The sequence below is a fragment of the Erpetoichthys calabaricus genome, chromosome 3, assembly GCF_900747795.2.
Source record: "Erpetoichthys calabaricus chromosome 3, fErpCal1.3, whole genome shotgun sequence".
Classification (NCBI taxonomy): Eukaryota; Metazoa; Chordata; class Cladistia; order Polypteriformes; family Polypteridae; genus Erpetoichthys; species Erpetoichthys calabaricus.
Genome location: NC_041396.2, coordinates 257,615,554 through 257,641,304, shown reverse-complemented (window position 1 = coordinate 257,641,304; position 25,751 = coordinate 257,615,554). Strand labels below are relative to the sequence as shown.

At 40.4% G+C, this 25,751-nt stretch overlaps 1 protein-coding gene across 3 annotated transcripts in view; it reads right to left on the bottom strand.

Annotated features, from left to right (window-relative positions):
* troap (trophinin associated protein) overlaps nucleotides 1-25,541 on the bottom strand; it is a 103,447-nt gene extending 77,906 nt beyond the window's left edge. Inside the window, exons 1-2 of one of the 3 annotated variants that reach the window (XM_051924067.1) lie at nucleotides 25,141-25,541; nucleotides 21,135-21,230 (exon numbers count right to left, since the gene is read on the bottom strand). In XM_051924067.1, coding sequence (XP_051780027.1) covers nucleotides 21,135-21,145 — 11 coding nt within the window. In that variant the 5' untranslated portion in view covers nucleotides 21,146-21,230; nucleotides 25,141-25,541. The remainder of the gene's footprint in view (nucleotides 1-21,134; nucleotides 21,231-25,140) is intronic. The other 2 variants (XM_051924065.1, XM_051924066.1) reach the window with 2 other exon arrangements.
* Between the last annotated feature and the right edge of the window lie 210 nt (nucleotides 25,542-25,751).

The window sequence follows — 25,751 nt, the reverse complement described above, 5'->3', positions numbered from 1 at the left end:
GGAACACTGAAAAAGCTTTCATCCATCCACAGTCTTGCCAGTCCCAGCAAATATCAAGTACGATACAGGAACAATTTCAAATAAACATGGCAAGAAGTTCAAATAGACTGGCATGGCTGAGTGGAATCCATGCAGGTGCTGGTGGCTTTCCTTAGGCAATATATGCTTTAAATGTCCTCCAGGGCTGGAATCTGTATCCCGATAATCCTCTGTGCTCTAGACACAACCCGACGTAGAGCTTTCTGATCAGCTGCTGTGCAGCTACGGTTCCACACACGGTTCCACACACACACACGCACGCACACAATGGGTTAAAATACTAAGATGCACTGAGAGGAAAGCTAATGCAGCTATGGTATTTGGGAAAGTTTGTTCATTCCATGCACCATTATATTCTTACAGAATAAATTCAAGTGAATTAAATCTGTAAACAATATGCAGTTAATTTCGATATATTTGATAAATCCAGCATCACTGATGCGAAACACAGAAAGAGAAACACAGCTTTGACATAAGGTGCCGCCTGTTTGCAAAATCTAGCAGAACCGTGTACGCATTCATGGGGTTATTGTTTGTGGTTTGTTGCTGCCGTGAGTGTGCGTGGCTTTACTTCAAGTTTAGTTTTTATACATCGCGATGTGGGAGTGGAAACGGGCATATGCAACATATTTGTACGTACATACCGTTTATGCATGAGGGCCCAGAAAAAAGGCATCTTACTTAAATATGAAAACCTATGACTGTTAGTCAGTACTTATTACAACTTAACTGAACCGGTGGTTATGCAACAAAAAAATGAAATACTTTACCAATGCAGTAACATCAGGCTAAAATTTTGGATCATTTAAAGTATTTTTTTTTTTAATTTTCATAATTCCTTCACTATGGGCCAGATATTTCAGTAACTATTACGTCAGTTACATCAGTAGGAAGGGCCACAGTGGTTGCAGGTTTTTGTTCTAACCAATTTCAGAATTTGTAGCCAGTCCTAGCAGATAGTGAAACTTTTTAAGTATATCAGGTGTTCGTACTTTCATTGTTCTAAGACAAATCCTTATCACACTGTAGATTTTTCATTTTCTAAACATATTATCCATATGTTTTATTGACCAGAACAGATTTGTACCTCTTGGCCTTCTAAACATTTTTGTAACACTAATACTTCATGATGCATAAACACAGGTTTAAATGGAGGCCCATTAGCTGGAGAGCTGGTGGTTCCGGTGTCATTTTCACCTCATTATTAACCAATGGCTGTTTAATAGGAAACAATCTAAATACAGCTGTTTAAACTTAAATTAGGTAATTAAGGGTTCAAAATCGTAACAAGATCATTATCTAAGGCAATATCTACACTACTAAATTTTTTAAACAAAAACTATCTCAGTTAACACTGGGCAATGGGGTTTCCTGCACAAATTAAATGATACCTGCATATTCTAACTTTGAATGAATAAAATTCCCACACTTGTTTATTTGGTAGGCACAGTTAGTTGGTTTTTACAAGAATATTCCATGTCTTTTTAAATTTACTATTTTACAATTGTCCGTAATTGGTTGCTTATTAATTTATATATTTTTCCACAGTGTACATTTTATTAGGCTCATGTGCTTAGAATGTTAGTTTACCAGTTACAGTTGCTCTTGACTAATGCACTGAGCTGTGCAACTGTGCAGCAGGAGCAAAGAAGATTGCACCCTTTGTTTAAAAAAAGCTTTAGAAGAAACTAGACTAAACTTTGGTAAACTGAAGCCTACAAACAGGCTGAAGTAAATTCTTGTGATAAAATATAATTTTAAAAATCTATTAAAGTGAATATGATTGGCTTGAATTCTTATTCAGTTATGTACATTTTCATATGACAGACTGACCGCTGCCAATCTGTGGCTTCATTGAAACGAGTAATCATCATCTCTTTAAAATGTTTATGGTAGGCTGACTGCTTGTAAACTTGAATCTGAAAAGTAAATTCAGGGACACTTTAAAAAAAAATAAGAAATAATATTCAAGGAGAACATTCAAAAAAGCCATCAGTAAACATACCCATGGCTAAGGCAGCAACCCGTTTCTGAAAAGAAGAACATTTCAGCAGAAAATAAATATTCTGTAGGACACCTTTCCCTGTGATAACATAATACACCTTTATTTTCTCTTATGGTCTTTAAGAAAACATCTTTTGATTCTGGAAACAGCTCATGGTAATGAACAGAACACATTTTCTTTGACATTGTTAAATAAATAATAGCCCTAGTCGTTTTCAAATCTGCTTACTCCAGTTCAGAGGAACAGGGAGCAACGTCCTATCCTGGCCACACTTGGCAAAAAGCAGGAAAGGACAGTGTACCAATTTATTATAGGTTTTACTAACACACATTCCCATACTTGCACTGGGACCATTTAACAAAACCTGCACAACTTGGAAAATGTAGGAGGATAACTGGAGCACAAGAACAGCACAGAGACACATGGTGAACATGCAAACTTCATGTAACCGACTAGGTGAAGAGTTTTATTGTAGTGCTAAGCATTGTGTAGGACTGTGCCACCTAAGCTAAGAATGTTAACTATATTTCAAGCATATATCTCAAAATTAACTACATTCACACTGCAGCCTTAATATGACTCAACGGTCTTAACACATTGACTGCTGGACCATTTAATACCAGGACACTGGAGTACAGGTCTCAATATAATAAACAAATCAAAACTGATCAAAAATGTAAAGGAATGTATTAGAAAGCAATGGTCTTATTATCAATATTATCTCTTGTGGCAGACAGCCAGGTCGACTCTACAGTGGAAAAACTGGGGAGAGCGCTTATTCAAGGCATTACCTCCCCCAAAGCACTAGGTGGCAGTCCCCCAGGTTGCAGCGGTGCCTCGGATTCCCACAGGGCTCCATGGGAGTTGGAGTCCGACGCAGCCCTGTTGGGCTCCATGTGTGCCTTTGTTGAAGCACTGCCACCATACCCGAACATGCTGCCAGAAGAAGGTCACAGGACACCTGGAACACTTCTGGGTGCCCAATAAGAGGAGCCAGCTGCCACTACTCCAGGAGCCAGAGACGGGAGGAAGAGAGAGAGAGACGGACCTTGCCATGATGAGTGGAGGCGGACAGAGAGGAAGAGAAGGTGAAAGGAAAGAATAGAAGAGTGTTTTGTGCTGTGAACCATACTATACCAGTGGGAAACTGAGGGAAGAATTTTCAACGGGAAAAAAAAAAAAAAGAAAAAAAAAAAGGATTGAGCGGCAGGAGATCTCTCTGCAGGCCGCATTCTGTTAAAATCTAGAGAAACTTAATTACTTTATTTTCAACATGACTGAAAGTCTCCATTTGAAGAGGGTGTGAGTATAGGCTTAGAAGCACATGTGCCACAAATATAACACATTTCTTTGTACTCCCCACTTGTTGTTCACAATACATGTGGTATCTGGTGGCTGTCTGGGCTCAGTAGGCAGCAGAATGTTCATGTACTGCTTGTCCTGACAGACATGACAAGTTTGCTGCCTAATGATGATACAACACCTTTGGGGCAGTGATCCGCAACAGTGCCAAAGCATATAGGGTACACATTATCCAACTGATAGTCACTATATTGATCACTGTCATTAACATCAAAATAACCATATTACAATAAATCTAGTTGTTTCAAAACATCAGGAGCTTTATACCTTTCTCGCAACAATGCAACTACAGACTGTGTTTTTATAGCACTATTTTCCACAAGCTGTTGCCACAGAAAAATTAATATCAAGGTGCTTTTAACATTAAGGCTCAATAGAGAAAATGAATAAATGGGTTCATACCCGTGTACAATCCAGCCAGAGAGGATGCACAAACCAGTGTTTCTTTGTGCCGGTTCCAAGCCTGGATAAATGGGTAGGATTATGTCTGCAAGGACATCCGGTGTCAAATTTTGCCAAATCAATATGCGAACAACAATACAAATTTCCATACCGGATCAGTCGAGCCCCAGGTCAACAACAACTGTCAGCAGTACCAGTACGGTTAGCCAACAGGGTGCCTGCGGAAAATGGGCTACCATTGGCCGAATTAGAAGAGAAGGGGGGAGGCGTTCCAGAGGCAGGAGGAGAGGAGGAAAGTAAAGAGAGTGGAATGGAGGGTAGGAACTTTGCATGTTGGCAGATGGAGAGAAGGAAGGTTGATACATTGTGCGTGCAAGAGACTAAATGGACGAGGAGTAAGGCCAGGTGGATCGGAGGTGGATTGAAATTGTTCTATCATGGTGTGGATGGGAGGGGAAATGGGGTAGGGGTTATTCTGAAGGAACAGTATGTCAAGAGTGCTTTGGAGGTGAAAACAGTGTCAGACAGAGTAATGATTATGAACTTGGAAATTGAAGGTGTGATGATGAATGTTGTTAGTGCATATGCCCCGCAAGTTGGGTGTGCAATGGAGGAGAAAGATTTTTGGAATGATTTGGATGAAGTGATGAACAGTGTACCCAAGGAACAGAAAGTGGTGATTGGAGAGGATTTCAATGGACATGTTGGTGAAGGGAACAGAGGAGACAAGGAGGTGATGGGTTGGTATGGTGTCAAGGAGAGGAATGAAGAAGGTCAGAGGATAGTGGATATTGCCAAAAGGATGGACACGGCTGTGGTGAATAAGAATTTTAAGAAGAGGGAGGAACACAGGGTTACGTACAAGAGTGGAGGAAGATGCACACACATAGATTACATCCTATGCAGAAGAATCAATCTGAAGGAGATTGAAGACTGCAAAGTGGTGGCAGGGGAAATTGTAGATAAGCAGCATAGGATGGTGGTCTGTAAGATGACATTGGAGATCAAGAAGAGGAAGAGAGTGAGAGCAGAACCAAGGGTCAAATGGTGGAAGTTGAAAAAGGAAGACTGTAAGGTAGAGTTTAGGGAGAGGGTGAGACAGGCACTGGGTGGTAGTCGAGAGTTACCAGACAGTTGGGAAACTACAGCAGATGTAGTAAAGGGGGACAGCAAGAAGGGTGCTTGGCGTGACATCTGGACAGAGGAAGGAAGAAAAGGAAACCTGGTGGTGGAATGGGGAAGTACAGGAGAGTATACAGAGGAAGAGGATGGCAAAGAAGAAGTGGGATAGTCAGAGAGATGCAGTAAGTAGACAAGAGTACAAGGAGATAAGGCGTAAGGTGAAGAGAGAGGTGGTGAAGGCTAAAAAAAAAAAAAAAAAAAAAAAGACGTATGATGTATTGTATGAGAGGTTCGACACTAAGGAGGGAGAAAAGGACCTGTACCGATTGGCTAGACCAGGGGTCCCCAACCCTCGGTCCGCAGCCGTCTGACAGCCAGGCTACGAGAGAATTGCCGGCAACGGCGACTCACTCAGACTTTTCAGAACGCTTGGCGTACGGGGCTTTGCAGCGGTGCAGAGAGAGGAGAGAGACCGAGGTGAGAGACTATTACAACAAAGTATTTTTATGGTCCCGACAGTTTCCCCATATGACATGAGTCTATAGAAATCACATTACTACGAAGTACATTCAACAGATGCTTTCATTACAACGAAGTGACCTTGAAATGCTTGAACGAATCATCCACAGAGCAGTTAGATCTGTGGTCGCAGCTCAGTTGTGCACGTTTGCACAACGATCCCCAAACAGAAACATTGTAAAAAAATCTCTTTCTTCGAACTTTCCTCGTACTGTTTTTTTTTTTTTGCTGTTTTTGTTGTCTGTGGTTTTCATTGATTCCTTTTGCTTATTGCTTGTCAACATTTGAAAAACATCCATTGGAATTTAACTCATTGTCACCCTCCTATAGAAACGGCAGACACGAAAAAAAGATAGCAGTGTTAATGTTTGTGATGTGCAATCTGTTGGATTGGCAAATGTAAAGCATATGTCTTTGTTATATGCAAAAAAAGAAGAAAAATCTCAGATTGCAAACGTATGCGAACTGCTTAATAACTTTAATAATAGAAATGCTATGTAAATTGTGTATAACACTGCCCCCGCCCCCTCCCCAAACCGGTCCATGGAAAAATTTGCATCTAATAAAGTGGTCCTTGCTGTCAAAGGTTGGGGACCACTGGGCTAGACAGAGGGACCGAGCTGGGAAAGATGTGCAGCAGGTTAGGGTGATAAAGGATAAAGATGGAAACGTACTCACAAGCAAGGAGAGTGTGTTGTGCAGATGGAAAGAGTACTTTGAAAGGCTGATGAATGAAGAGAACGAGAGAGAGAGAGAGAAAAGAGGTTGGATGATGTGGGGATAGTGAATCAGGAAGTGCAACAGATTAGCAAGTAGGAAGTAAGGACAGCTATGAAGAGGTTGAAAAATGGAAAGGCAGTTGGTCCAGATGACATACCTGTGGAAGCATGGAGGTGTTTAGGAGAGATGGCAGTGGAGTTTAACACTAGAATTACCACAGCCTACGAAAAAACTTGTAGATCCGGCCCACCTTAAATCCCATCGCACCTCTCCACCAGCATCTTTTGTCCTGCAAATGTGCCGATAAAGACAAGCAGCCTGCTATTCCATCCCCCCACCACCGCAGAACGTACACAAAGTTCTCCCAGCTCATGCCTTGATTATTTGGGAGTGAAGTGCTGGAGTTTTAGAGTGGAAATAATAGATCGTTATTTGGAACAAATGCATTTCATGTGTGTTCCGTTTCTACAATAATCTGTGTAAACACATTGTTAAAACAAATGTTTTTCATATTTTAATAGTAAATGACAAAATGTTGGCATAAACTATATAATGTGTGAAACCTGAAGTCCAAAGATCAAATAAACACATTCATAAAATGTTCAAGGACGCTACAACAGCTTCCGTGGCGTAGCGGTAAGATTTGCTGACTTGTAATCAACAGTCTCTGGTTCGACCCCGACTGACTCCTAAATTTGCCGTTTTCAGTAGTGAGCTGCTCTTATTGTTAATATTAAACAGTACACACATACATTTGGTTTGCGTCTGTAACGGATGGTGTACATTTATAGCACTTGTAAAAGTTACCGTTTTTTTTTTCTTTCCCACTTTTATTCTCGCAGTCACAATCACAATACATACTACCGTCCTAGGGATCTGACACTGTTAGTTTTTATTTGAAACTGGGAGTAACTGTAGATGTTAGTGGTGTTTTGAGGCAATGGAACTGGACATTCTCTGATCTGGATGGATAAAAGCTGACACACAAACGCTGGTGAATCTGCTTTCTTCTTGTCTCACCGTCACTATTTTTTTTATTTAGTTTTATTGAGTGTTCCTGCTTACGCTGAATTAGTATGCACCTTATGGTCTATGAAAAACAGAGACATAGGTATATGTGATATTTGGAATTATTCATTTTATGACCTGTATAGTACATTTCAGAAAACATTGTGGCACGGATGAAACGGATTATTCATATTCATTCGTATAGCATCTTGCACTTGTAATCAGTGACCACATGTTTCGCCCCAATCTTGCCAGTCTCCACGTTGCTGTATGGTGTTGTTTCTTTTGTACTCCAGGACATGCAGAGGAAAGAATAGTAGAGAGAGGTCAGTTCTGCGCTATATGCAATCATCAAATTCAAATGTTAACAGTTCACACACACGCAAGGACCGTCCTTCCTACATTTACGACACCTGTACCTGTTGCAAAGCACACACTTCTTGCTGTGCTGAGGTTTCTATTACACACCTGAAAGAATGACAATATATATGATATTTTGAAGAAATCATTTTATGACCTGAATAGTACCAGTCAGAAAACATCATCGCACTAATGCAATATTATTTGAAAACGAACAGCGTCAGATCGGGTGTGAATTTATGCTAGCGCTATTACTTAGAGTCAGATCAGGAGGGTCGGAGTACAGTGTGATCGTGATTGAGAGAATAAAACTGAAAAAAAAAGCTAAATTTTACAAGTACCATAAATTTATTCCCAATGACCCATATACAGTGGTGTGAAAAACTATTTGCCCCCTTCCTGATTTCTTATTCTTTTTGCATGTTTGTCACACAAAATGTTTCTGATCATCAAACACATTTAACCATTAGTCAAATATAACACAAGTAAACACAAAATGCAGTTTGTAAATGGTGGTTTTTATTATTTAGGGAGAAAAAAAAATCCAAACCTACATGGCCCTGTGTGAAAAAGTAATTGCCCCCTGAACCTAATAACTGGTTGGGGCCACCCTTAGCAGCAATAACTGCAATCAAGCGTTTGCGATAACTTGCAATGAGTCTTTTACAGCGCTCTGGAGGAATTTTGGCCCACTCATCTTTGCAAAATTGTTGTAATTCAGTTTTATTTGAGGGTTTTCTAGCATGAACCGCCTTTTTAAGGTCATGCCATAGCATCTCAATTGGATTCAGGTCAGGACTTTGACTAGGCCACTCCAAAGTCTTCATTTTGTTTTTCTTCAGCCATTCAGAGGTGGATTTGCTGGTGTGTTTTGGGTCATTGTCCTGTTGCAGCACCCAAGATCGCTTCAGCTTGAGTTGACGAACAGATGGCCGGACATTCTCCTTCAGGATTTTTTGGTAGACAGTAGAATTCATGGTTCCATCTATCACAGCAAGCCTTCCAGGTCCTGAAGCAACAAAACAACCCCAGACCATCACACTACCACCACCATATTTTACTGTTGGTATGATGTTCTTTTTCTGAAATGCTGTGTTCCTTTTACGCCAGATGTAACGGGACACTTGCCTTCCAAAAAGTTCAACTTTTGTCTCATCAGTCCACAAGGTATTTTCCCAAAAGTCTTGGCAATCATTGAAATGTTTCTTAGCAAAATTGAGACGAGCCCTAATGTTCTTTTTGCTTAACAGTGGTTTGCGTCTTGGACATCTGCCATGCAGGCCGTTTTTGCCCAGTCTCTTTCTTATGGTGGAGTCGTGAACACTGACCTTAATTGAGGCAAGTGAGGCCTGCAGTTCTTTAGACATTGTCCTGGGGTCTTTTGTGACCTCTCGGATGAGTCGTCTCTGCGCTCTTGGGGTAATTTTGGTCGGCCGGCCACTCCTGGGAAGGTTCACCACTGTTCCATGTTTTTGCCATTTGTGGATAATGGCTCTCACTGTGGTTCGCTGGAGTCCCAAAGCTTTAGAAATGGCTTTATAACCTTTACCAGACTGATAGATCTCAATTACATCTGTTCTCATTTGTTCCTGAATTTCTTTGGATCTTGGCATGATGTCTAGCTTTTGAGGTGCTTTTGGTCTACTTCTCTGTGTCAGGCAGCTCCTATTTAAGTGATTTCTTGATTGAAACAGGTGTGGCAGTAATCAGGCCTGGGGGTGGCTACGGAAATTGAACTCAGGTGTGATACACCACAGTTAGGTTATTTTTTTAACAAGGGGGCAATTACTTTTTCACACAGGGCCATGTAGGTTTGGATTTTTTTTCTCCCTAAATAATAAAAACCATCATTTAAAAACTGCATTTTGTGTTTACTTGTGTTATATTTGACTAATGGTTAAATGTGTTTGATGATCAGAAACATTTTGTGTGACAAACATGCAAAAGAGTAAGAAATCAGGAAGGGGGCAAATAGTTTTTCACACCACTGTATTTGTCTTTCTTTTTTTCTCTCCGTGCTGCGATGACATTGTGCACCAGAAGGTGTGAGCTTATTCAGTGTAAGCAGGAACACGCAGGTGGCAGGTTGCTTGTGCTATAACAAGCTTGACATGGCGGTGATGAACACACATGTACTGTGCAAGTCATGTACGCGGTCCACTGAGAAAAGAAGAGTGTTCATGGCTCACCTTGCAGAGGAACTTCATTGTCGCATCTTAATAGAAAAGGCGATGGAAAAAGAAAAGGAGGATGCAACATCGACAAGCTTCTGTTCCAAGATAGCCGCTTTCACCAGGAAAGTAAACTGAGTCAGCGTCAGGTGCCCTTTCAATGTAATAGGAACCAAAGCATAGACAGAAGTGTGCGCATTGCAACAGGTACACACATCGAAAATGTATTAAGGATGGTCACTGATTACAACCGCAAGATGTTATGCGAATGAATATGAATAATGTTGCATCCGTGCCACAATGTTTTCCAAAATGTACTATACAGGTCATAAAATGAATAATTCCAAATATCATATATACCTATTTCTCTGTTTTTCATAGACCATAAGGTGCATACTAATTCAGCTTAAGCAGGAACACTCAATAAAACGGAATTAAAAAAAAAAAATCAAGTGACGGTGAGATACGAATAAGGAAGATTCACCAGTGTTTGTGTGTCAGCTTTTATCCATCCAGATCAGAGAATGTCCAGTTCCATTTCCTCAAAACACCACTCACATCTACAGTTATTCCCAGTTTCAAATAAAAACTAACAGTGTCAGATCCCTAGGGAGGTATGTATCGTGATCGTGACTGAGAGAATAAAAAGTAAAAAAAAAACTAACTTTTACAAGTACTATAAATGTATACCGTCTGTTACAGACGCAAACCAAATGTATGTATGTACTGTATAATATTAACAATAAGAGCAGCTCACTACTGAAAACGGCAAATTTAGGAGTCAGTTGGGGTCGAAACAGGGACTGTTGATTACAAGTCAGCAAAACTTACCGCTACGCCACGAAAGCTGTTGTAGCGTCCTTGAACCTTTTGTGAAAGTGTTTATTTGATCTTTGGACTTCAGGTTTCAAACATTATATAGTTTATGCCAACATTTTGTCACTTACTATTAAAATATGAAAAACATTTGTTTTAACAATGTGTTTACACAGATTATTGCAGAAATGGAACTCATATGAAATGCATTTGTTCCAAATAACGATCTATTATTTCAACTCTAAAACTCCAGCACTTCACTCCCAGATAATCAAGGCATGAGCTGGGAGAACTTTGTGCCCGTTCTGCGGTGGTGGAGGGATGGAATAGCAGGCTGCTTGCTACTTGTCTTTATCAGCACATTTATAGGACAAAAGACGCTGGTAGAGAGGTGCGATGGGATTTAAGGTGGGCCAGACCTACGAATTTTTTCGTAGGCTCTGGAAATTCTAGTGTTAACCAGATTGTTTAATGGAATCTTGGAAAGTGAGAGGAAGCCTGAGGAGTGCAGAAGAAGTGTACTGGTACCAATATTTAAGAAAAAGGGGGATGTGCAGGACTGTAGTAACTATAAGGGAATAAAATTGATGAGCCACAGCATGAAGTTATGGGAAAGAGTAGTGAAAGCTAGGTTAAGAAGTAAGGTGATGATTAGTGAGCAGCACTATGGTTTCATGCCAAGAAAGAGCACTACAGATGCAATGTTTGATCTGAGGATATTGATGGGGAAGTACAAAGAAGGCCAGAAGGAGCTGCATTGTGCTTTTGTGGACATGAAGAAAGCATATGACAGGGTGCCTTGAGAGGAGTTGTGGTATTGTATGAAGAAGTCGGGAGTGGCAGAGAAGTACGCAAGAGTTGTACAGGATATGTACGAGGGAAGTGTGACAGTGGCGAGGTCTGTGGTAGGAGTGATGGATGCAGGATTACATCAGGGATTGGCTCTGAACCCTTCCTTATTTGCAATGGTGGTGGACAGGTTGACAGACAAGATTAGACAGGAGTCCCCGTGGACTATAATGTTTGCTGATGCCATTGTGATCTGTAGCAATAGTAGGGAGCAGGTTGAGGAGACCCTGGAGAGGTGGAGATATGCTCTGGAGAGGAGAGGAATAAAAGTCAGTAGGAACAAGACAGAATATATGTGTGTAAATGAGAGGGAGGTCAGTGGAATGGCGAGGATGCAAGAAGTAGAGTTGGCAAAGATGGATGACTTTAAATAATAATAATAATTCATTACATTTATATAGTGCTTTTCTCAGTACTTGGGATCAACACTACAGAGTAATGGGGATTGTGGAAGAGAGGTGAAAAGAGTGCAGGCAGGGTGGAATGGGTGGAGAAAAGTGTCAGACGGTATCAGCAAGAGTGAAAGGGAAGGTCTACAGGACAGTAGTGAGACCAGCTATGTTATATGGGCTGGAGACGGTGGCACTGACCAGAAAGCAGGAGACAGAGCAGGTGGCAGAGTTAAAGATGTTAAGATTTGCATTGGGTGTGATGAGGATGGACAGGATTAGAGGATGGACAGGATTAGAAATAAGTACATCAGAGGGTCAGCTCAGATTAGACGGTTGGGAGACAAAGTCAGAGAGGCAGGATTGCTTTGGTCTGGACATGAGCAGAGGAGAGGTGTGGAGTATATTAGGAGGAGGATGCTAAGAATAGAGCTGCCAGGGAAGAGGAAAAGAGGAAGGCCTAAACGAAGGTTTATGGATGGGGTGAGAAAGGACATGCAGGTGATGGGTGTAACAGAACAAGATGCAGAGGGCAGAAAGATATGTAAGAAGATGATCTGCTGTGGCAACCCCTAACGGGAGCAGACAAAAAAAGAAGAAGAAGGTGTATACCTGCGTATGTCTAGAATTATGCTTTACTGCATTGTGTTTTCCCGTCTCTCTCCTGTAATATTGTGAACTAGGTGGCATTGTACACCCATCTCCTTCATTATGAAGCCTCATTATTCATTCTGCTGCAGAAAACACTCACACATACTGAAATAATAAAGTTTAAGTAATAAATACTGATAAGATGTTGTCAACAGTCATTTACAACCTTATTTTCAACAGGTTCTGGATTTTTTACTGCAATTGTAATGCTACTAACCACTGGATTTAGTGCCAAACTGTAGCAATCAGTAAATATTTGCCTTTTGCGTGTGTATGCCACATTCAAATTGGAAAGCAACTCTCCTATGCCCTCTGTGTTGGAATAATTTTTTCTTCCATGAAAGGAGACCAATTGGTGAATAACATGCTGTAATGAGCAGAATTCAATTTAGGAATGGGCCATGAAATAAGCACAAACTAACCAGAACATTTTTCATGTATTACTTTTAGAAAACCCCATTTTTATAAGGCTCTGGGGAGCATTTTTAAAAGTCTCCGTTTTCAGGGTTGAATGCGCTGGGTTAGTGTAGACGAAAGCTGAAAAAAGAAATCTGATTTTTTAAATGAAAACATGGAAGTGTGAAAAGGGCTTAAAACTAAGCCCAAAAAAACAACTGCTTTAGTAGTAAATAAATTGGTTCTAATTAAATTGGTTAAAGCAAAAACTTGCAACCACTGCAAAATTCCAGGACATAATTGAGTAGCCCTGATCTAGATGTTTATTCACCAGCATCCCATCAGCTGGAGATTTTGTTTTACTCTCCTCCCTGTCCATCATAGCATCAGATCCTGACTATTTACCATTATAACTACTAAAATCTTAAAAACTAAAAATAGTCAAAATAATGTCAGTTAGGCACAATTCCATTAAGAACTGTTCCATTTTTATTTAGATTTCTCTCTATTTTTACGCATTACTCATTTTAATTCTTTTACTTGTTGTAAGGCATTCTGAGCTACTCTTTTTGCATGAATATTTACTTTTTGACTGAGAAGAGGCGGGTCTTCAGTTCAAAAAGTCAATTCAATGAGGCTTTTTTTTTCTCTCTGCATTACACACGAAAACCATGAACTTAAATATTTTCATTGGCCACCACTAAACTACATAGGGTAAGAATAGTTGACCCTTGTGATTCATGGGTTTACAATTTGCAGATCAGCGAAAAAGTAAATAGACGTTTTGTAACCTACTGCAGAAAACTGCAGATGAAACACGTAGGCTATAAAACAAAGAAAAAAAAAAATATGTAATATTAATCATTTTTACGATTTGCTACCATAAATATACACAGAATAAAATTATTTGCCCCACTCTCTCTTTCTCTCTCACCAGCATCTGCTTTTTCTGACCTGCAGCTGCAGACAGAGTAGCCACCACCCAGAGCTTCTCCAGCCCTCCATCCTCCACCATCTACCCTTTGCTTGATTTGGCAATTGTTTTCTCTGTTTCCACTTTTGGTTCGGTTCTCAGTCCTTTTTTCTGGGCTGACCCTGCTCCCTTTAATGGTCTGTATCATGCTCAGCTGGAACCTGCCTAAATGCTATGCTGATGTCACCTGGCAATCACTAATCATCCCTCCTGCCAGCAAATGCATGTCCTGCACCAAACCAAGCTGAAACATTGGATGCATCTAGTGCTGGGCGGTATGACCAAAATTCTGTATCATGGTATTATTCAAAATTATACCAGTTTCACGGTATTTGACGGTATTTTGTTCCCATGCATGAGTGGATGTTAGCCGCATTTTCCACTGCAATTACTGCAGTAGACTGGCTAAGAAGAACCTATTCCACTGTCATGATAATTGTACAAAAAAAAAAAAACATTTTAATGTGCACACAAGTATTACCGTATTTTTCGCACCATAAGACGCACTTTTTTTTCCCCAAAAGAAGGTTGGAAATGTCTGTGCGTCTTATGGTGCGAATATTGCGTCACAGACCATGATGTGTATTACCTGACAAAAGTCGACATCCAGGGGTAGAGGGCGACAAAACTCACTGATACGTTACAGGCATTCCCTCTGTGCTTGGAGGAATGTTAGACTCATTGACTCTGCATCTAATCCTTGCGTGTACATGAGAAACGAAATGTAAACAAATGTACACAAAGCCAAGATGGCATCGACATCTCACGAGGGAGCGAAGCGAGTGCAGAAAACAAATGTTTTTTAAGTGCATTATCACTGAGATGGACTCTAATTTTCAGAATCTGATTTTGTTGAGAGTGATCAGAAGATCGAACAAGAGAGTGAGGAACTGGCATCAGCTGATCGGGACACCATTCGTGCAGCTGATGCACCTACGGTAAGGTTCGTGTGGGAGGAATACCTAGACATTGATCCGTGAGAGCCAAACTGGCTACCGGACTTCACAAGACAGTATAGCTTGCTGTTGGACATGACAGATTACCAGCCGCTGGACTACTTCAGGCTGTTCTTTCCTGAAGCTGCCTTTCAGCTACTGTCAGACGAGACAAACAGGTATGCAGAGCAATTTTTTGAATCGAGGGCTGTGCTTGCACCGCATTCTCGTTTTTCAAACTGGAAACCCACAACAAAACACGAGATGAAGGGCTTTGTGGCATTACAAATGTAGATGGGACTAGACTGGCGATATAACTTCAGGGAGCATTAGTCCAAACGTGCGTGATGATAGGTACGTGCTCCTGCAAAGTGATTGTGAGCAACTGAGCTTCATAAATTCTGACACTAGCGATGAGGAGTTCTTGGGGTTTCCATAAAACTAGAAGAGTGCTTGAACCTTAAAGTCTCTCCTTATTTGTTAATGACAGTGATGATGTTTCTTAATATCACTGTTGAATTTCATCCATCCATCCTCTTCCGCTTATCCGAGGTCGGGTCGCGGGGGCAGCAGCTTGAGCAGAGATGCCCAGACTTCCCTCTCCCCGGCCACTTCTTCTAGCTCTTCCGGGAGAATCCCGAGGCGTTCCCAGGCCAGCCAGGAGACATAGTCCATCCAGCGTGTCCTGGGTCTTCCCCGGGGCCTCCTCCCGGTTGGACGTGCCCGGAACACCTCACCAGGGAGGCGTCCAGGAGGCATCCTGATCAGATGCCCGAGCCACCTCATCTGACTCCTCTCGATGCGGAGGGGCAGCAGCTATACTCTGAGCCCTCAAGGTCCCCGCCTTCGGCCACCACCCAACTCACACTGCACCCGACCTCCTTGGCCCCTCCCATAGGTGGTGAGCCCATGGGAAGACTGTTGAATTTACATGGTTGAAATATTATTCTGCTATATTTTATTAAACATATTAGTACACTATTTGGTTCAGAATATTTTTTTTCTTGTTTTCCTCCTCTAAACCTAGGTGCGTCTAATGGTCAGGTGCGTCTTATGGAGCAAAAAATACGATAATACTGGTTTGCATGGCCCCATAAAGTGATAGTTTTCAAGGGGGTGGCATTAATGAAGAGAAGGAATCACATTGCATGACAGATGCAGTCAAAATATAGAATCTTTTTATTGAACAAATTTTGCTAACAACTTAAACTAAAAATTTGACAACATATTTTCAACCATCCAAAGAGGCATTTAGACTTAGTAACATATCTAGAGATGCTTGTCAAAAGTTGTACTGCACTGAACATGTCTTAGAAATGGAATAGTAAATATTTTTTGTAAACCAACTACAGTGATCCCTCGCTATATCGTGCTTCGCCTTTCACGGCTTAACTCTATCGCGGATTTTATATGTAAGCATATTTAAATAAATATTGCAGATTTTTTGCTGGTTCGCGGATTTCTGAGGACAATGGGTCTTTTAATTTCTGGTACATGCTTCCTCAGTTGGTTTGCCCAGTTGATTTCATACAAGGGACGCTATTGGCAGATGGCTAAGAAGCTACCCAACTTACTTTTCTCTCTCTCTTGCGCTGACTTTCTCTGATCCTGACGTAGGGGGTGTGAGCAGGGGGGCTGTTCGCACACCTAGACGATACGGACGCTCGTCTAAAAATGCTGAAAGATTATCTTCACGTTGCTATCTTCTGTGCAGCTGCTTCCTGAAGCGACATGCTGCACGGTGCTTCGCATACTTAAAAGCTCGAAGGGCACATATTGATTTTTGACTGTTTGTTTTTCTCTGTCTCTCTCTCTCTCTCCCTGCTCCTGACGGAGGGGGTGTGAGCTGCCGCCTTCAACAGCTTTGTGCCGCGGTGCTTCGCATACTTAAAAGCCAAATAGCCCTATTGATTTGTTTGCTTTCCTCTGTCTGTGCTCCTGACGCGCACTCCTTTAACTCTTTTAGGGCGGATGTCGACTTTTGTCGACAGGAGGGGTTGAAGGCGGATGTCGACAAAAGTCGACATCCAGGGATAGAGGGCGACAATCAGCTGTTAATGGCGACAAATCTCACTGTCACGTCACAGGCATTCCCTCTGTGCTTGGATTAATGCTAGACTCGTTGACTCGGCAAATAAACATTGCGTGTGCGTGAGTTGCGAAATGTAAACAGGCAAGATGGCACCGACATGTGAAAGGGCAGCGAAGCAAGTGCAGAAAAGAAAACACTCGCATTATGCGCATTTGCGCATTATCGCGGAGTCGGACTCTTGATTTTTCAGAATCGGACTTTATTGGCAGTGATCAGGAGATCGAGCAAGAGAGTTAGAAGCAGGCATCAGCTGATCAGACACCAGCCGATGCCGCGCCAGCGGATCTGCTGCCAGTTGCGTGCCTTCGCGCAGCCGATGCATCTACGGCAAGGTTCGCATGGGATAAATACACAGACATTGATCCGTTGAGAGCTGATCTGGCTACCGGAGTTTACAAGACGGCATGGCTTGCTGTTGGACACGGCAGATTACCAGCTGCTGTACTTCAGGCTGCTCTCTCCTGATGCTGCTTTTCAGCTACTGTCAGACGAGACAAACAGGTAGGCAGAGATTTTTTTTGAATCGCGGGCTGCGTTTGCATCACATTCTCGTTTTTCAAAGTGGAAACCCACAACGAAAGACGAGATGAAGCGCGCCGTGGCATTACAAATAGAGATGAGACAGAACTGGTGATATAACTTCAGGGAGCATTGGTCCAAACGTGTTTTGTCCCCTGGTGGCTTAGGTACGTGCTGCTGCAGTTTTATTCACTTCTGTAATAAACAGAAGCAAATCCCATGGGGTGAGCCAAGCTATAATGCCATACATAAAGTTCATAAAGTTTCAGAAGATGAAAAGAGGTGACAATACGGTTTTCATGCTGGCAGAAAACTTGGTGGCAGTGGCATGGCATGATGGCAAATGGGTGACTTGTCTCTCTACAGTACACACTAACAATATATGTTAGAAAGTGCAGCAACAGACAATTGAAAAATAGGCACCAAAGCAACACGTATTGTAAGGAGTGCAATGTGGCAATGACTGAAATTGGCTGCTTTGAGCGAGATCAGACTTTGCTGTGTAAAATGTATGTGATATGTATGTGAAATCATAGAGTATGCAGGCTCATACAACATGCAAGACAGTAACATTTGTCAAAAGTAAATATTTTTTGTTGATTTGATATGTTAAACAATTGCTTTGTGTTCTTTTTAAAAAAATGTTAGTTTTTGGAAAAATATTCAGCCCTGGGAGAAAAGAAACAAAAAAAAATTAGCCCTAAAAGAGTTAAAGATGAAGATATGTTTGCATTCTTTTAATTGTGAGACAGAACTGTCATCTCTGTCTTGTCATGGAGCACAGTTTAAACTTTTGAAAAAGAGACAAATGTTTGTTTGCAGTGTTTGAATAACGTTCCTGTCTCTCTACAACCTCCTGTGTTTCTGCGCAAATCTGTGACCCAAGCATGACAATATAAAAATAACCATATAAACATATGGTTTCTACTTCACGGATTTTCTTATTTCGCGGGTGGCTCTGGAACGCAACCCCCGCGATGGAGGAGGGATTACTGTACACTTTCTGTTAATGTTAACAATCTCTGTCCTCTGACACGTTAAAGTGACTTTTTAAACAACTTTACCATCATTAAACTGCATAATATTTAAACTAATAAATAATAACAATAAAATAAATAATAGTGCAACTTCCAGTAATAATACTATTACTTCAAGCCCAGGTGCATTAGACAGTATTCACCAAATAAAAATAAAACAAGTGCAACTTGGTGATGACATCTTTACCAACTGAACCATCATTTAGGCAAATTGTATTAATATGGACCTTGCTTCAAGCTAAGCTATATACATAAATAATAAAACTGCAACTTGCATTTATAATGCAATTTGTGGTATAGCCCTACAGAATCTTATTAGGGCCACGGTGAAAAAGGAAGAAAAAAAAACAAAAAACTACATGTCGAGAATAAAGACGACATGTTGACTTTATTCTCGAAATTTACACTTTAATCTTGACGTTTATGTCGAGATTAAAGTCGACTTTTCCACTTTAATTATAAAATAAACCAAGAATAAAGTAGAATGTCGTAAACTAAACTTCATCCTAAAATCAATGTTTAATTTACTAGATTTTCTCAAACCCCGTCATAAGTTAATGTAGCACATTAAATGCTTTGTGTTGTGTTCCCCGACCCAGTTATTAATCGCTACTTGATTCTTAAACTGACTTCCTCCGCACTAAGAGGAGGCGCCGGCAGCGATCACCGCACAGAATACATTCACTTCATGATATTCCTGCTCTCTGAAAATTTAGAATGCTAAGATATATACTTGATATTATTTTCAGGATGAAATGCATTAAAGCAGGTATTAAACATGCACGGTAGTGAGGCAGTAGTGCTGCTCCCTCGCAGTAAGGGGTCCCCAGATGTACATTCAGTGTAGAGAACTTTATGGCAGGTGTGACGAAGCTCCAAAAAAACTGGATGTATTAATGGGTATCGCACAGGTTTAACTTAAATATTGTGTAACGGTTGGGTTTGTGATCTGGTGGTCAGAGACACAGAATTCAATGGATGTTCTTCTGAGCGGGCTTTCTTTATTGCATGTGTGCTGTCTGTCTAAAATACCAAACTCTCAGCTCCTATCCTTCCTTTTTCTTTCTCCACCTAACCAAACGATAAAAGTCTTTGTGAAATTAAAACTAGTTATAAACTTAGCCCACGGAGTGTTCAGAACTTTAAAATAAATCTTTGTTATACATGTTTAATTATGCCATTCACTCAGGGTTGCGCCCATCCCAGCAAGCATTGTGTGCGAGGCAGGAGCAAATCCTGAACGCCAGCAAATCGCAGGGTGAATTCGAGCAAAACGTACACTAGCTGGGTCAATATAGCATAACAAAACCCTACATTCTACATGACTTTGAAAGGAAACTGAAGCATGCCGAGTCAACCCACCAGAAAAACATGCAAATTCAAGGCAGGGTACACCCGAGACCCCCTTGCTGCGAGGCAGCAGTGCAACCTCCACATCACCGTGCCCCCACATGATTAATACATGCTTTAATGGATTTCATCATGAAAATTATATCAAGTATTTATCTTAGCATCTAAATGTTCAGGGAGCAGGAATATCATGAAGTGAATGTATTCTGTATGGTGATCACTACCGGCGCCTCCTCAGTACAAGAGGAAGTCAGTTTAAGAAGCACGTACCGATTTAACATGGCTCGGGGAACACTTAACACAAAGCATTTAATGTGCTATGTAACTTATGATGGGGTTTGAGAAAATTCTAGTAAATTAAATATTCATTTTACGATGAAGTTTATTTTACGATGTTCTACTTTAATGACAAATTACGAGAATAAAGTCGACATGTCGAGAAAAAAGTCAACATGTTGTCACACTATTACACAGTACCCAGGTACATTACACTGTATTGAAAAAAAATAAAACAAGTACAACTTGGTTTGCAGTATTATCCAGTAGTATAGAAACAGTATTCACACATTTGAACATAATGGTCCACATCTGACCTTTTAAAACCAAAGTATCTCCAGGCAATGGACGTGACTCCTTTTTTTCGGCAAAAGTTCTTCTGTGTCATCATGTTCAACTATATCGTCAGCTACAGCTTCAGTTTCGGAATGTTCTCTGTCCATTTTCACTGTGCAATACCTACACTACCGCATGTACTCCGTTGCATGCCTATTTAGCGGTGCAGCAGTGAAAAAGAGCCCCCGTGCAACACCTCCACTAATGCATGTACTCCGCCGTAATGCATAAAAAAGGTCCCCCCCGAACAGTTTCCCACTGCGCCACATTCCGAACGTCGTTTAGGCAATTTAAACCAGTGTTGCGGTACAAGGAAAATCCATATCATAAAAATAAAAAACGGTTTTCGGTATGAACCGGTTTACCTCCCAGCACTAGATGTATCACCAATAAAAAGGATTAAATAATTAAAATAACTTTGCACTCCACTGCCACCTCACAACAAAGTCCAACACATAATTTATGCATTATCATATTTGGTGGAGTATTCTTTTAATCAAGCAAAATTTAAATGCCTAATAAAACATCCATAAATCAAAAAGAAAACAAACTGCATGCAATCTAATTAACAAATACATTTGCAAGTAACCTAATAAAACTAATGTGCATGGTCAAAACAATGCTTTTCTTCCTTTAAACATTTACAAAAAAAATTCATAGTAATAATAACTTAGAAACTAAAAATATATAAGGAAAAATAAATTTTAAAAATAGCAGAGAACAGAAAAGTATTAAAGAATCAGTTTTCTTAAAAAAGTCAATGAATTTTAATAATAAGATGCAATATTATTATCAAATGTGCATTACCTCTCATCCATTGGCTTTTTTCCTGATGAAGATCAAGGGCTGCCAGGGGTTTCTTAAATACAACTAGGAGCTAAAGCAAGACAGAGTAAGTGCCAACTGTTGAGAGGGAAGGAACAAATAAAATCATCTAATGGTTTTTTTTTTTAATTTATGTATCTGTATAATTTAAAATTAACTCTACATAAAACCTTCAGAACACAGCAATAACACAAAGCAATTTACAAAGCAGTTCAAACTACAAAATAAATCAAATATTCCTTGGAGTGGACAAATACATGTATATCGGATAGGTAAAATATAAAGGGGTGCAAAATGCACTGTATTCAGTCTGTTTTGTCAGTCATTTATTAATTCATTCATTTTCTAATTCACTGAATAAAATTCAGGTTTGCCAAGAGATCGATCCTTTTCCATTAGCATTCCACTCAAGGGAGTAATCAACCTTAGACAGGTAACAAGTCTCACATACGGTTACTTCAAGGTAATTTATGTGATTAGGTATGTAAATGACGAACAGTTCCATTTTTTCTGCTATTGGATTCTATTGGCTATTCTGCTGGAAGATTTTGCAAGTAAACTGAATCAAACTGAACATCCACAATTACTCATAAGGCGGTTTTTACACATATCTGGCACATGCAAGGAAAACCAGATAACCCAGGTAAACAAGTGTCATGGTTAATATAGCCATATATAAGTGTCATGGTTAATAGCACAGAGGGTTTTTTTTTGTGTGTTTACTGGATGGTGAGGATTTGCACTTTGTGCTGGTGCAAGTTTTTTTTTTTTAATCATTTAGTTAATGGATTATTTTCATGTGTTTTTGTAATTGTTGTTACTACAGTACTTAAATGGATATGGATCAAACTAAAAAGAACAAAGTCAAGGAAAGAAAGACTGTGAGGAAGGGTGAGGAACAGAAGGTCACTGGAATCAGACTGGGAAAAAAAGGATAGCAAACAGTCATAGGACACCGTGAAAGAGGCTGGAGTGGCCATAGGAGTACAGTCAAGGTGAACCTGACTTCTAGGGATTTTCTGTTGATGCATATCGCAAGGTGCAATTGGCACAATTTGTTTAAAGCAGGGTGCCACCAAAACGATGTTTCAAAGTTGGGGTGCTAAGCCAGTAGCTTCAGCAAATCGGTACTCTCCCTGAATTGGGAGTGACTGGGTATTCCTCCAAGGGAGGAATTGGATTTCAGCTGCCCAAAAACAGAGTTGTCATTAATGGGCATAAAGTACAATTTACATTAGACACTGGGCCTCAAATGACATAATTTAGCGAAACTCTGTTTAAGCTCCTTGGCGTTAGCTCTGAGCTTAAGTCAGGTTTGGGCTTCTATGCAACAACAGGATGGATGGATGGATGGATAGATAGATAGATAGATAGATAGATGGATAGATGAATAGATGGATAGATGGATAGATGGATACTTTATTAATCCCAATGGGAAATTCACATTCTTCAGCAGCAGCATACTGATACAATAAATAATATTAAATTAAAGAATGATATCAATGCAGGTGAAAAACAGACAATAACTATGTATAATGTTGAATGTTAACGTTTACCCCTCCGGGTGGAATTAAACAGTCGCATAGTTTGGGGGAGAAACGATCTCCTCAATCTGTCAGTGGAGCAGGACAGTGACAGCAGTCTGTCGCTGAAGCTGCTCTTCTGTCTGGAGATGATACTATTAAGTGGATGCAGTGGATTCTCCATAATTGATAGGAGCCTGCTGAGCGCCCTTCGCTCTGCCACAGATGTTAAACTGTCCAGCTCCATGCCAACAATAGAGCTTGCCTTCCTCACCAGTTTGTCCAGACGTGAGGCATAAACATCATCCCAAGCCCCACTCGGGTTTATGATGGAACTTTACAGCGTTAACCCCAGAATAAACCTCAGGACAGTATTCTGCTGCAATCTAGTGGATGAAATGACATAATGATGCAAAAAACTCATGAATATTTCTATGCACTCTGCTACTTTATGGTAACTAATCAATGTTTATTAATTGAACAGCACCTTGTCAACTAAGCGAAGAGCAGCAAAGCCAGTTTCAGAACAAACTGAGAAGGACACATTGCTTGAATCAACCAATAGTGTTGAAGCTGTGAATTGGTTTCACTGTCAGTTTCAACGTCCGATGACGACTGTCATTAGCAATACCAGTGCACAATGTTCTATGTACTTAACAGTGCATGTGGTGTTTAATCTGTGACAGTGAACTTTATGAACAATTTGCAATTAAAGCAGTCATTAACTACACTTAAATAGGCACAGTGGTACTCTAGGCTGGACCTGCCTAGCTGATATCGACAGGTGGAGGTTGTTTCAGAGGACTATGAAAAGACTGCAATACAACTACACTCAAGCCAAAATGCATAAAATTTAGTATGGTCTGTGTAGTAGCCCAGCAACATTTCAATGATGTTTAGGGGACAAGGTCAGTGAATCTTTATTTAGTACAACTTGATGATGTTATCATTTATTCACTGGATTTTGAGGCCCATTTGAAACATTTTTGAAGCAATGCTTCAATGACTAGCCCACCATATATTAAAACTTCAAAGAGCTAAGTGCCGTGCTTCTCTGACACTAGTGAAATATCTAGGCCATGCTGGGAGTCAAAAGGGGCATCACCAGATCCTGAAAAATTAGCTGTAATAAAAGAATTGCTGCCAACTACTTCCGTCTGGCAAGCTTGTTCTTTTCTGAGGTTTGCAGGATATTCTAGACAATTGACCCAGTATTCAGCAAAAATTGCTTCCCCGGTGAGGGAATGCAGGTTCCTGAGGAGTGAAGTGGGATCAAGAAAAGACATTTTTGGTAGAAGCAAGGCCTTGGATGGAGAAGTACTAGTACCAATTGTACCATGGCCAGTATATCCAATAGTCGCCAGGGAACTTGCTCAAAAAACTGGTGATCAATCTCGGTTTGGAGAAGAATGCGAGTGGATGGGGCATTGAGACAAAAATGAGGAATCCTCCCGTTGAGGTTTTGTGAGGAATTTTGAAACCTGGAATGACTGCCTTTAAGTGAGGTGGGAAATATCATGGTTAATACGATGCACATATTAAATTTAGCTATTCATATACCACCCTGGTAAAGGGGTTTATGGGCCTGCTCTCAAGTGTCATTGAGTGCACGTTTCTGGTTCCCAGATTTGAACAAAGGGGGAGGGGGGGGGGGGGCAATTGTGCAAAGAAAGAAAAAAAAGAAATAGTATTCCTGTTCAGAGTTCCTACTGTTCATAATTCACTAGGTGGCACAACTGACATTTTTATTTCTAGTGACACAAGCTCTCCTTACACAGTGAGCAGGTGATCTCCTTGTGCCATTTACACCAAATACATTTTTAGCTTTATTGCATTCTTAAATCAATATATTAAAAAATAAATGACATTCTTTGTTAACTGTTCAGAACCAGAAAAGAAAAACGAACAACTGTGTTCGCTACTTTCAGTATAAATGATTTAGAGCAACAGGGCCATGTTCAGCTATTAAAATAAACTGAACTGGACATGAATTGCTGTTTTCTTAAATATTCATGTTGTGCTATGCAAGTGAAATTGTAGTTTATTGATTAAGATACGTGCAGTTCATGCTTTTCTTATAAACGCATATGTTGACCATTTTTATAAAAACGCTTTTATTAGTGCAAAACCAGAAATGTTAAAAGAGTCTTTTCTTTACATAACGCAGCATTGTGCGGTTTCCCTGTGATCAAGTTTATACTTAAGTTTTCTGCTGAATTTGGTAGTCCTTTTTAGAGATGAGCATAACGCAAACATCGTTTAAATCAAGAATGTAATAATAAAGCGCACAATTAAAACAATAACTTGAAAATGAGTGTCACTTTCTCATTCAATGCCAATACAGTTTTAGAGTTAAATCGTTGGGTGTCGCCCAAAGCAAAATACAAAGATAGCACATTCTAAACACTGCTATATTGCTTAACAACTACTCCATAATAACTCACTAGATCAAAATCATTACTAACCAGAAGCAGAGCCCGCTTGCGAACAGGGGTCTTCAGTGGTTTCGCTGTTCGTCCTTCCTTCTTGCCAGTATTGTTTTCTAGCTCGTTTCACTACAAGCCGCTGGTCTTCCTCAAGCCACTTCTTGTGTCCGGACACCAGTGTCCCTATCTGAAAGTGTGCACTGAAAAACTGGTAGCGTCAACCGAAGAAACTAGACAGCAATATGCACTTAATTTTTAGTAATCTAATACCGGTTCGGTTTTGTTATGTTTAAAAGTTGAAACCAACGCCACACAGTGAACCTCGAGCAGCTTCCTGACACAGCTTCGCTCCACGACAGTTCGTAAAAGGCAGCTGATGCTATTGGTAGGCTTTCCACCAATAACTGCACAGTGTCTCTAGCCAACGTCCAATCAAAATAATATGCGCCAAACAGCTCCAGGGCAACCAAGAACTAGTGAACGCGAAATTCCGGCGTGTTTGCCGTTGAAAAACGTGCATTTAAAGTGATCGCCGTCCGAAAAGTAAGCAATTCTCTGTTTAAACCATTTTAGCGCCCATCTGTACTCTTCGTCTTGAACTTTTACTTTTCATAGCCGGACGACTAAATTCTCCTCAGGCACTGCATTAA